The sequence below is a fragment of the Anarhichas minor genome, unplaced genomic scaffold (assembly GCF_050575085.1).
Source record: "Anarhichas minor isolate MPS153535 unplaced genomic scaffold, ASM5057508v1 ptg000010l, whole genome shotgun sequence".
Classification (NCBI taxonomy): Eukaryota; Metazoa; Chordata; class Actinopteri; order Perciformes; family Anarhichadidae; genus Anarhichas; species Anarhichas minor.
The window spans coordinates 1,360,659-1,373,748 of NW_027466456.1; the positions used below are offsets into that span (position 1 = coordinate 1,360,659).

At 40.1% G+C, this 13,090-nt stretch overlaps 1 protein-coding gene across 1 annotated transcript; it reads right to left on the bottom strand.

The window, feature by feature from the left end:
- Positions 1–1,371: 1,371 nt before the first annotated feature.
- On the bottom strand, positions 1,372–11,875 carry dhcr24 (24-dehydrocholesterol reductase). The gene is made up of 9 exons (XM_076087407.1): positions 11,497–11,875; positions 9,728–9,883; positions 8,576–8,681; positions 7,891–8,009; positions 6,463–6,726; positions 6,142–6,285; positions 4,054–4,251; positions 3,791–3,969; positions 1,372–3,415 (listed from the first exon to the last, which is right to left on the bottom strand). Exons 1-9 carry the CDS (start codon positions 11,725–11,727, stop codon positions 3,262–3,264), a joined length of 1,551 nt encoding a protein of 516 aa, XP_075943522.1. The 5' UTR covers positions 11,728–11,875; the 3' UTR covers positions 1,372–3,261.
- Between the last annotated feature and the right edge of the window lie 1,215 nt (positions 11,876–13,090).

A 13,090-nucleotide genomic window follows, 5' to 3' on the forward strand; every position in this document is an offset into this window, starting at 1 on the left:
TACTATGACTTTTTTATGATTTTTTTGACATGCTATACTATGACTTTTTTATGACTTTTTTCGACATGCTATACTATGACTTTTTTGACATGCTATACTATGACTTTTTTATGCCTTTTTTCGACATGCTATACTATGACTTTTTTATGCCTTTTTTCGACATGCTATACTATGACTTTTTTATGACTTTTTTCGACATGCTATACTATGACTTTTTTATGACTTTTTTCGACATGCTATACTATGACTTTTTTATGACTTTTTTCGACATGCTATACTATGACTTTTTTGACATGCTATACTATGACTTTTTTATGCCTTTTTTCGACATGCTATACTATGACTTTTTTATGACTTTTTTTGACATGCTATACTATGACTTTTTTATGACTTTTTTCGACATGCTATACTATGACTTTTTTGACATGCTATACTATGACTTTTTTATGACTTTTTTCGACATGCTATATTATGACTTTTTATGATTTTTTTGACATGCTATACTATGACTTTTTTATGACTTTTTTCGACATGCTATACTATGACTTTTTTATGATTTTTTTGACATGCTATACTATGACTTTTTTATGCCTTTTTTCGACATGCTATACTATGACTTTTTTATGCCTTTTTTCGACATGCTATACTATGACTTTTTTATGACTTTTTTCGACATGCTATACTATGACTTTTTTATGATTTTTTTGACATGCTATACTATGACTTTTTTATGACTTTTTTCGACATGCTATACTATGACTTTTTCGACATGCTATACTATGACTTTTTTATGCCTTTTTTTGACATGCTATACTATGACTTTTTTATGACTTTTTTCGACATGCTATACTATGACTTTTTTATGATTTTTTTGACATGCTATACTATGACTTTTTTATGACTTTTTTCGACATGCTATACTATGACTTTTTTGACATGCTATACTATGACTTTTTTATGACTTTTTTCGACATGCTATACTATGACTTTTTTATGATTTTTTTGACATGCTATACTATGACTTTTTTATGACTTTTTTCGACATGCTATACTATGACTTTTTTGACATGCTATACTATGACTTTTTTATGACTTTTTTCGACATGCTATACTATGACTTTTTATGATTTTTTCGACATGCTATACTATGACTTTTTTATGATTTTTTTTGACATGCTATACTATGACTTTTTTTCGACTTTTTTCGACATGCTATACTATGACTTTTTTATGACTTTTTTCGACATGCTATACTATGACTTTTTTATGATTTTTTTCGACATGCTATACTATGACTTTTTTATGATTTTTTTGACATGCTATACTATGACTTTTTTATGATTTTTTTGACATGCTATACTATGACTTTTTTATGCCTTTTTTCGACATGCTATACTATGACTTTTTTATGACTTTTTTCGACATGCTATACTATGACTTTTTATGACTTTTTTCGACATGCTATACTATGACTTTTTTTCGACTTGCTATACTATGACTTTCTTATGATTTTATATGTATCATGCCTGTAATTTAAGACCACTTGTAGATATCTACAATGAACATGGCCATTGGTGAAAATTGAGTTGTAGATATCAATAATCAACATTTTGACGAGTGAGAATTGAGTTGTCATTAATCAGAATTGCAACTAGTCAAAACTACATAATGGATATATTGACTTGGAATAATAACACATACAAATCAAATTAAATATATCTGTAATTGAATTAGAATAGAAGTCAATGGTAAAAGTTAACAAGTAAAGACTTGTTAGTCACTGGTTTGATGTCTTTCAGATCACACACGGACAACAAACAAACCCCCTAAAAAGTGAAACTGTCCAGTTATTCAAACGAGGTGAAACAAGTATTGATGAGCATATGAGTTTATTCGACTAAACGCCAGCACATGTTGAGAGAAGTGAGAGGAACCAGAAGGACAGAGGATCAGCGTCGCACTGTGCTGTTCTTCAAATAGTCAAAACAAATGTGCTCAAAGCAAATTCATGAGTTGTGACGACGTTTGTGAACAATTATTACAGTTCAACTTCAGAATCTGTATTTAATAAAACATGAGAATGAAAGAGCTTTTAATTAATTATTTTACGAGTTACAATATAATTTGGTTGGTTTCTCTTTATCAAATGTTTATTACAAAAGTGTATTTAAAAATATGTGCACGACTGTAATGAGGAAGTCATGTTTATAAAGTCTATGGCACTTGTAGGTAATTATTAGGTCGTTAAACACGGCAGAAAATACACTTTAAAAAAAGGAGAAAAAAAGAAAACATTCGGTCCAATATGCTTAAACTCAAGGACAACGAACACAAAGATTCAAGCAGCACATGGAATCAGAACATGGCTGGTGAGATAAGCTCTGGAGAAAGAGAAGACTGAATACATTCGTGACATACAATACTTGTGCTCCTGCTTCACATTGATAGAAGGGCCTCTGAAGTAGGGCTGCACAATTAATCTAATTTTAATCGTGATCACGATTTTGGCTGCCACAATTAAATGAGCATGATCGTCAGCGATATTGACGTTTAAAATGCGTGCTCTGCTCCACATCAAATCAAGCGCTTCCTCAACTAACAGTCAGCCGACCACCAGGGGGAGAACGAGATGGGAGGTGTCATGCGCGCACCCTGCAGGGGCAGCCTCAAAAAAAAGCTTTGTCTGCAGTCGACTCCGGTATTAGTAGAAGAGTAAAGAACAGAGAGCAGACGGTCATTTATATTTTGCTTCAGGTGAATAAGAACCGTATACGTTTCATTTTGATGCAAAGACGTGTACATTAGCTGGAATGTAGCACAACATGGAAGTGAAAGCAGTGCTCTGTTGATTTAATTTTGGGTAAAAAGTGTTGATACTATTTTATTTATATTTTCCTTCTACGAGATGCACTGTGATAAGGACCAGTCTGATGCAAAGATTTGTACATTAGCCAGAATGTAGCACAACAATGGAAGTGGAAGCAGTGTTCATTTAAACGTGAAAGTGCAATAAAAAGTGTCCCTAAAATTAATGAATAATCGTGATAAATAATCGTGATCTCAATATTGATCAAAATAATCGTGATTATGATTTTGGCCATAATCGTGCAGCCCTACTCTGAAGACACGTCTTGGTAGCCAAAGATAACCCTTTAGTGTAGTATCTTTGAGTAAAACAGTTTGTCTTAGTTGAAACATCCCATGCTGCCGACACATTCCCTCGGTGACACAGGGCCGGGGTCGGGGTACCAGCGGTCGGGGTCAGTGTCGGGCGGATTTACAGATTTTGTCGTAAACCTCCGGGAAGGCGTCCTTACAGCCGAGCTCCTCTCTCAGCCTGTGATACAGCTGTCCGTCAAACATCTCCCAGAACTCCTCTCGGTCCATGTACACATCTGCATACAGCATCTGGAACCTAAGTACAAGAACAATTTCCAAATCTCAGGAAGCACAATATTTGTGTCAAAGTACCATTTTAAATGAAATATTGTGGCGCTGCAGAGATACATTCATATTTTTACAGACATAATGAAACATCACACCAGAAAAATCACACCATCATCATTTTAATGTTTTTCAATAGAAAGAAAAATTATAATGTAAAAATGACTATTCCTCTAATATTGCAAATGAAATTGCAATTGCAATATCAGTCAAAATAATCTCAGTTAGATATTTTGTATAAACATAATTTAGGAACAAAACGAACCACAGGTCCACTGTTAAAAATGAACAATTACAAAGATATCTCCTAATAAATGTTTAATTTCACGTATTATTTGCGACTTACCCGTGCACGTCTCTCACAAACTTCTCCAGCTGACGCGTTGATGATTTAGCTTCAAAGTGTTTGACTTTGGGCTCTCCATAAGCTCCAATATCCACGTACAGCTCCTCCTCCGCACCTTTGGGGTGGACCATCCCTCTGCCGGGGGGCAACAGGAAGGGACACAGCCACAGAGGGTAGACCTGGAACCACACACGACACACAGGAGTTCAAACAGGACCGCAGACGGCTGACATTAAACGGCTGCATTCAGATCCGAGTCTCACGTCGATGTCCTGGTGGAAGCGCGTGATGGCAGCCTGCAGGTTCTTCATGGGAACCAGCATGTCCTGGACCACGTGGTGCTGCTCGTACAGCCGTCTGATGGTCTCTCCCTGCGTGAGCTTCAACAGGGAGATCTTAGGAGGAACCATCCATCCAAAAACCCAGCGAAATATCGGGTTGTTGCCGAAGGGAATAATATCCTGGAGAAAGGACACACACACACACACACACACAGATGTTCACAAACGGGGTTAAAAGACGATGGTAACGAGGCGTTCCACGACGCATTGTGCTGTAACAACCAATCTATCAGCAGAAACAAGTCTTTTTTATTCTTCATGTTTTTAAGTTTAAATGACCTCGACAATTATCATCATCTGCAGATCTGTTGAGATAAATGTGTGTGGAAGCAAATAAATAACAAACTATGAATATGAATCACAACTTAATGTTAACATTTAAATACATGAAATTATATTACATATATTTACATACAACTATATTAAATACAATTTTAATATAATACAAATATTTTTACTTTGAAACACATCTAACATCTGTATGCATGTGGTTGGAATTCTCCTCTAACATTTCCAAGAGATGGTTTCAAGTGATGCAATGTCATAAAAACAGTAAATAATGTCAATGAAAATCTAAATAAAATAGAAAACTTAAATTGTGCTGATTACTATGATTTTGGATCAAATGACAGAATATGAACTGATAAAACAAAGAGTTCAGACTCGATTGATCATGTGAGTGTTTGAATTTCACCAAAATGTATTTCACTTGGCTTGAATTTTTAAATCAGAATTCGACTAAATTAATTTAAAGAACTTAAATAAGATTTTCATGAATCTCAATTTGGGAACACAAATAAAAATCTTTTAAATTGCACAACCTGAAACGACCTTCTGGAAACTCAAAAGCGGGAAATCTGAGTGAAATATTTCAATACAATAAACTGTGATATTTAAATTCCAGCTTTAAATATTCAGTCGTGAATAAATGCAACAATTGGATATTCAGTTGCTGATCAAATTAAAATCATTATGGCCTTTCTTTGCCTCCATATTTGTATTTGATTTATCCTTCATGAAGCCAGGAAGGTTCCTGGTCAACACGGCAGCATGAGCAGTTTCACATTTCACAGGACATCCCATAACCAGAGTGCATAAAGGGGGACGCAGTTTGAAGCTGCGAGCGTGCCCTGAGGACGTTTAAAAGAATTTGTACATCTAATGCTCAGCTGCTGCTATGAAAGGATAACAGGCTGGTGGTGTAAGTAGGTAGTTTACCCAACAATGTCTTAATAATAATAATAATAATAATAACAGCCACATGTGCATTCTCTGATGCAGAGCGGACCATCCTAAAGATTCACATGAAGCATCAGTGAGCGTGTGAGGCCGCATTTGTTACAGAACGTGCAGCGTGATGAGAAGAATCCAGATGTTTTAAATCAGGATGAAGTTGTGCGTCTGTAAATTGTCTAATACAGACAGAAATGAGATTGTAATAAGTGTTAGTGTTAATAACATGAATCATAAATTGGTTTTCTTCATATAATGTTGCATTTCTGCATGAGGACAGAATGTGTCGTGTAGATGAGACGCTGACACAATCCTCTCCAGCAGGGGGCAGCCTCAACCTTCCAAACAGCATCAAACACTCTCACGTCTCCGTGTCCAACACCACAACAATCACAAAGTGTGAACGTAACCAAAGCACCGGTCCGCCTTTCATCTCTGCACCGTCTACAGAACAAAACTCAGAGAGCACCCAGAGACCCAGAGATGGCTCCTGTAGGTATCTGCCAAACCAATACTATGCATAATTCATCACACCACTTACTGTTACAGAAAACAATGGATGCCAAGCCCTTCTCACTAATGGCTAATGGTGTGTGCGTGTGTGTGTGTGAGAGTACGAAAGGTGTGTGTGTGACAGAGAAAGAGCATTAGAGTGTAATAAAGAGAAGTGAGCAAGAAGTTGATGACGAGCTAATATCTGGCAGAAATGTGCAGTACCTTAATGTAGGGGTAAACCACAGCCTCCGTGTGTGTGTGTGTGTGTGGTTTTGTGAGTACCTGAATCTCCCAGAAGATGCTGCGTGTGTGTCTGTGATAGTAGTGTCTCAGAGGGATGTATTCAACTCCAGCCTGGTCGTCTCTCAGGTATCCCTCCACGTGTTTGAAGAACCAGGGCTTGAAGTGAAGGCCGATTCTATTGATCTGTCGTCAGAGAGGACGAGGGGAGGTTAACGCGGAACGTTGGTCATTTTTCAGCCTCTTTCCCATGTTTTTGTGTCTTGTGTTTGGTGAGTCGAAGACACATTTACAGCCTAGTGGTCAATAAAGATTTATTCTATTGTATTTTACTCCAATGTGATAAAACAAGTCAAACCTCACCTTATCCGGCTCGGCGTGGTCCGTCATTGTTCCCGTCATGATGACGGCGGCGTCCCGAGCGTACTGGAGTCCCTCTACGAACGTGTTCTGCTTGTTCTCCGACGCTTCGGTGAAGCGCTCGCAGATGTTCTCCAGCCCTCTGACCGGCTCGTAGCGCAGCTTCACCCAGGCTTTAGCGGGGACGATTTTAATCTCAGCTGCAACCAGGAACCCCAGGGTTCCACAGGACCACGGGACGGCGTGGAACAGGTCCGAGTTCTCCTCCTAAGAGACAGAAAACATGATATTGCGTATTTGAACAAGAACAAGACTGTACACTCGTCTATGAAACGTATATGAATGTGGTCTCGGCCTTCTGGGTTTCTAACGTTCGGCACCATGTTGGCTTTGACAACTAAACCATTATAGCAAACCTCACATTGCATCTCCTCCACAAGGAGGATGAGACAATTACACAACATTTTACTGCAACCGTGGGACCCTATCACAAGTTAAACCAAGTCTGGCTCACCTTTACATTAGGGGCTGTAAATTATGGTCCATTTAGAGTCAAACAGACCATAAAGCAGGGGATGCTTTAGGGCGGGGCTACACTGTGATTGACAGGTCGCTAGCACGGCGTTGTCCGGTCTGGGAGTTGTCCGTGTTTTCATCTTATTACTTTCACAGTGTGATTTCAGTTCATGAAAGTTAATTGTAACCTTTTTGGTCGCCTTAAATGTCTTATTCAGCATTCGGTTGTACGTAACTTCCATCCTCTAGTGTCACTTCTGGTTAAAAAAAACAAGACGGCGACAGCCAAAATGCCAAATTCAAGGCTTCAAAACAGCAGACCACAAACCAATGGGTCTCAGTCTGCGATTAGAACCAATATGTCAGCTCTGAGAAACAGTAGATGTGGATTATTTTCCCTTTTAAGGCTCTAACAAACTAATTTTCCCTTGCTGAATGAATAAAGTATCTAACCATCTATCTATCTATCTATCTATCTATCTATCTATCTAACATTATCTCTCTCCCGTGTTTAGAGCGACCCAGACTTTGCTTCTTACAGGTGAAGATAAAATCGAACAGAGTGGAAGCCTGCTCACTCATTCAGTGGCAGCGGTAATGACATTTAGTAGCTCTTGGTTCAAAAATAGAAAACAGCTAGAATGGTTCCGTAAACAGGAAGCACCATTTGTTACATTTATTTTTCATTGATTTTGCCAATTTAATAGTGATTTGAGCTTTGAAAATGTATTGCCTCATTAACATTTTGAGCTTGAAATCAGGGTTGAGTTGAGAAAGTAGGGAGGAGGGCCACTGAACTTTGTAATAACGGAAGTCCTTCTGAAGATGGCGTGCTCAGTAACCCACGACTTCATGCCACAGGGCTCCTGAACACACACACACGTCACGCACACACGTCACACACTCAACTCTCACCTCAGTGCAGCGCACCAAGCTGCCGTCAGCTAGAACCAGTTCAAATGCGACGCAGATGTGCTGAAACAGCCCGTAAATGTGAGAGGATGACTCAATGCCTGTACCCATCACCAAACCACCTGAGAGAGGATTAAAGATTTTTAAATTCAATATCTTTCCAGGTACACACACACACACACACACACACACACACACACACACACACACACACACACACACACACACACACACACACACACACACACACACACACACACACACACACACACACACACACACACACACACACGTGTGCCTGCTGGTTGTTGAGTATGTGTGTGTGTGCCTGCTTGGACATCAGGATAAATGAATGCACCGCTGCCTGATGGAAAAACATTAGGATTGCTGATGCGCAGTTTATGGCATCAGGGAATCCATTATGAAACCCGATCCAGGGGTGCTTCCACCGCTGCAGCCATTTCCTCCCGGTTTCATCTCCTGAGCTACAACATCAATCCTCTAACTCAATTAGAGAAGTCGCTGGTGCTCTAAACAGGATGCAGGGATTGATGGAGGAGATGCCTCACAGAACAATGAGCCGTGGAGATCATCAGCACGTCTCTATTTCTAGAAGCCAGAGAGCCACAGATGATGCCACTCTGTGATGGTCACACAGGAAATAATGCACGGTTGCAGGGCGACTTACCCACAGTGAGGTCATCCAGCTCGGGCAGCACCGGCAGCGTCCAGCCAATAGAGGTGAGGAGAGCGGTCACCTGACCCATGTTGGCCAGCGGCTCCACTCTCACCACCTAAAAAAAAAAACAAGGATTTGCAATCAGGCTGACGATACAAAATACAGCCAGATACATTTTAACATTACTGATTTCTGTCTTAGTGCCATCATTGCTATTGGTCAAGAATAACTGCAGATTAAATGCCGACATGTGGGAACACGACGTCCCTGCTGATTAACAGAAGTTCAAGGTGGCTAGAAACAGAGGCAGCCGGATGAGCACACAGGTTGAAACAGACCCCGTAGGTTAGCCAAATACATTCAGTAGAAAAGACAAGTGAAACGGTAAAAGTATCAAGCAGTGTCCTTCAAATGAAGGGGTTCTAAAAGTCTGTCTGTTGGCTTGTCAGACATTTTTAGCATTACAAGACGTGATTTGTGTGTTTGAAAAATGTCATTTCAGTGTCAGAATGTTCTGATATGTGGCTTCTGAAAAATGGATCCAATATTTACTTTGGCAACTATGCAGCGAGTGTATTGGTCATAATCTGTGTTCAACTTCCCATTGGAGTCAATTGAGAGGTGAAGTTCCGCCCCTGTGAAATTACGTTAATAGAAAGACGACACACCCGAAAGTCGCGCAAGTGACATCTCCCGCTAAAGCTAAAGCTACGATGCCTGTGTGTTTTGTACCGGGTTGTATGCTAACACGCTCACAATGACAATGCTAACATGCAGATGTTTAGAGGGTGTAATGTTTACTATGTTCACCATCTTAGTGTAGTGTGTTAGCATGCTAACATGCTCAGAATGACAATGCTAACATGCAGATGTTTAGAGGATGTAATGTTTACCATCTTAGTGTAGTGTGCTAGCATGCTAATATGCTCGCAGAGACAATGCTAAGATGCCGATCTTTAGCAGGTGTAATCTTTACTATGTTCGCCATCTTAATTTAGCGTGTTAGCATGCTAATACGCTCGCAATGACAATGCTAACATGCAGATGTTTAGAGGGTGTAATGTTTACTTTGTCCACCAGCTTAGTTTTGTGTGCTAGCATGCTAAAGTAAGCTAATGAGCACTAGAGCTGAGGCTGATGGGATTGACTGACTCCTCCTACCTGCCTCTTTGTGTCCACCTCCAGAATGTCCATCATGTTGATCATGATGTTCTTGTGGGTTTTCTTGTACTTCCCCACTCTGAGAGACACTGTGAGCCAGCCGGGTCGACCCGTACACATGTGGGTCTTACTGCCCTCCTTCCTCCAGTCGCTCACCTGAAATGTGGGATAAAGACAAGAACACCTTATCGTCTCTTGAGTGACCCGTAAGTGACTGAGGACCTTCTTCAAAGGCCTTGGCAGCTCATTTAAACTCCTCAAAGTGTATTTTGTGAACGCTGATCTTCACAATTTCTTCACCCCACTGTGGAGAGCCCATATGAGTCTTTCTGTCATTATTCCTGTACACATGATTGACTAACGCTCTCTTGGGGCTGTGGATCAGTTTGATTTACCTCTACTTCACATCAGATTCTTCTCTCCTGACCAAATCCTTCTAGGAATGAAGGTATTAGGTGTCTGTCTCGTCTGCTCCCAGGGCTCTCTCCCGCTTTACATAGTCAGCATTCTGTCAGAATGTGAACAGATTGCCTACATTCACACAAACTCCACATAGATCTTAACTGTACGACAGCACAGAGACTTTAGCACTTTAAAGTGCTATATAAGCTCATGATATTTGCCTCACTTTTTTTATGCCCCTTTTAAACAATTAAATATGACCACGTCTGCCTCTCATTATCTGAGGATTATCGCTAACAGTGCAGCCATTTCTCTCACAGGAAGATACTGAGAAAACACACCTGTATCAGACTTGATTTCCAGAGTGTGTGGACACTTTGTTATTATGTAACTTTATGGTTGAACACCCAAACTGATTAGGTAAGTAGTTGCTTCACCGCGGTAGGTGAATTACAATGATCATGAACTTGCAGGCCCAACTGATCCAAATCCAAAATAAATGGATGTGCTTTTAATCAGCCCTCTCATTGAAAGTTACACATAAAACATACATTTTAATTACCACGTACAATGTAATAATGCTATGACAGACATGGCTCTAACTCTTTATGGTCACAACTTTGGGGCTCTTTATTGGTGGTGAATTTAAAGAAAATGTAAGTTTTGATAATCAATCACAAGCCGGTTCAAAACGTTATATACTGTGTGCAGGCAAAGTGAAACGTCCTCCAGTTGCATCACAAGCAGGTTAATAAGAGAGTAGATATGAAACACTTGTGAAAAATTCATAAATTAATTTATAACATAAGAGAGATAAAGCAGCGCACTCTCACATCACAATGCACTGCTAATAAAGTTGCTTTGACTCCATGTGTTTCACACAAACATCACTCTGGTCCCATTGGAAACACAGGTGGTCACTGTGAGTTTTTTACTACCCAGGATTCCTTGCAAAACAGGTAAGTCCTCATTCTATACATCGTATAAATATCATGTAGGCCCCCCACACACACACACACACACGCACACACACCTGTAAGAGTCACGGTCTCACACTCACACACACACACACACCTGTAAGAGTCACTGTCACACACACACACCTGTGAGAGTCACTGTCACACACACACACCTGTAAGAGTCACTGTCACACACACACACCTGTAAGAGTCACTGTCACACACACACACACACCTGTGAGAGTCACTGTCACACACACACCTGTGAGAGTCACTGTCACACACACACACCTGTGAGAGTCACTGTCACACACACACACCTGTAAGAGTCACTGTCTCACACACACACCTGTGAGAGTCACTGTCACACAGATGATGATGATGATGATGGTTGTTGTTGTGGCTCACCTGTCGCTGGATGTCTCGCACGCGCTGGTCGTGCAGCTTGGGCGCACTGCACATCTTGAAAATGAGCCACGCGCGCACATAGTAATACACATCGAACACCACGGAGAGCGGCAGCAGGAACAGACACACGAATATCCACCTCTGGTGCACGATCACGTAATCTACACCTTTGACTTTGATCCACAGCAGGAACGCGACGACCACGCCGGCTAAACACAACAGCGGCTCCATGGTTTGTGCACGGTGTTCGGTCTCCAAACTAAAAGTATCGGACAGACTGTATTAAGTTAAACTACCGGGATATCGATTATCTCAACCCCCCCAAAAACCTGGAGACTCCTGATCGCCTCTTCACCGCGATAGGTGAATGTTTTCTCGGTGGCCGGTTGGCCTTTCTCCTCTGCTCCGCGCTGATTGGTTGAAGCTGCTAACAAGGCGGGACCGAGCCTCACACGCTTCACGCTCATTGGTCAAACAGGTGACTGTCGGGAATTCTAGAGCGGTAGTCCCTCTGATGTTTAACCAATCAGGAAGCAGAGAGGCTGTCACACCATGCACGCTGTCCCTCATGGCTCTGTTACAACACTATGACCATATCAGCCAACCTGAGTTCCCTCTATTCAGTGTGTGAATACAGACATATAAATACCTGATTAAACACCATCATTATTCCCTACTACCATACATAGTATTAGGATCATTCATATACATTTAATATATTATATCAGCTCTAATTTTAGTATATATCAGGACCAGAGTTTTCGAAATACTGTACTGAGGTCATGAGTTCAGAATCACAACCAACTTTATTTGGTATTAGTATGTGTGCACAAACAAGGATTTTTTTGCATTGTTCCCATGCATCTACATACACATAAATAGACATAACAGCAAAGAGCAAGGACAACAAAGCCGGACAAATAACGGTAAAGAATAGACGGGACTGTTATGTAGGCACAGGTATGTGAAAAAATAGTTGTATACTGTATATAAGTATTGTATGAAATATATAAAAAGTATGAGAAAAATAGGTGTAGATGTCTAGCCTATATATAAATATTATAGGCATAAAAGTATATATTAAAAAAACACCAATGACCAACAATAAAAAATAAAATTTGAATAAAACGACACGTCAACTGTTCTAGTTGTAAAGTATAAAAATAAAAATAGTGCAAAGAAATAGCTGTGCTTTGCCCCCATCCACCCAAAAACTAAAATAAAGTGACTTTATTTTTAAAATATTTTTATATCATTAATTGTATTAATTTAGTTAACTGTTCCATTACACTGTGTATTATATTATTTGTAGCCGTTATACCAGTAGTGTGGCTCTATGGATGGCAATATGTCCGTCTGTCCGTCACTGTTGACCATCACTGAAATATCCCAAAATCTATTGGATGGATTTGCCGTGAACTTTGGTTCAAACGTTCATGTTTCCCTCTGGGTGAATCATTTTGATGATCCTCTGAATGTTCGTTCAGCACAATCATCAGATCTAAATCTGGATTGTTTTTATGAACAGAAAGGCGATTTGTGAAGCCGTTTAAACAGGAGCCACTAGCATGGGCAAAAGAGCTCGGCTGTGGAC

What these genes read in the sequence shown, in the direction of transcription:
- dhcr24 (XM_076087407.1), bottom strand. Translation starts at nt 11,727, where the DNA reads ATGGAGCCGCTGTTGTGTTTAGCCGGCGTGGTCGTCGCGTTCCTGCTG. An exon ending in GCTTGGTGCGCTGCACTGAG is followed by an intron (nt 6,727 to 7,890) that starts GTGAGAGTTGAG and finishes TCTGTCTCTTAG; the next exon opens with GAGGAGAACTCGGACCTGTT. An exon ending in GCTTCCACCAGGACATCGAC is followed by an intron (nt 3,970 to 4,053) that starts GTGAGACTCGGA and finishes GTGTGGTTCCAG; the next exon opens with GTCTACCCTCTGTGGCTGTG.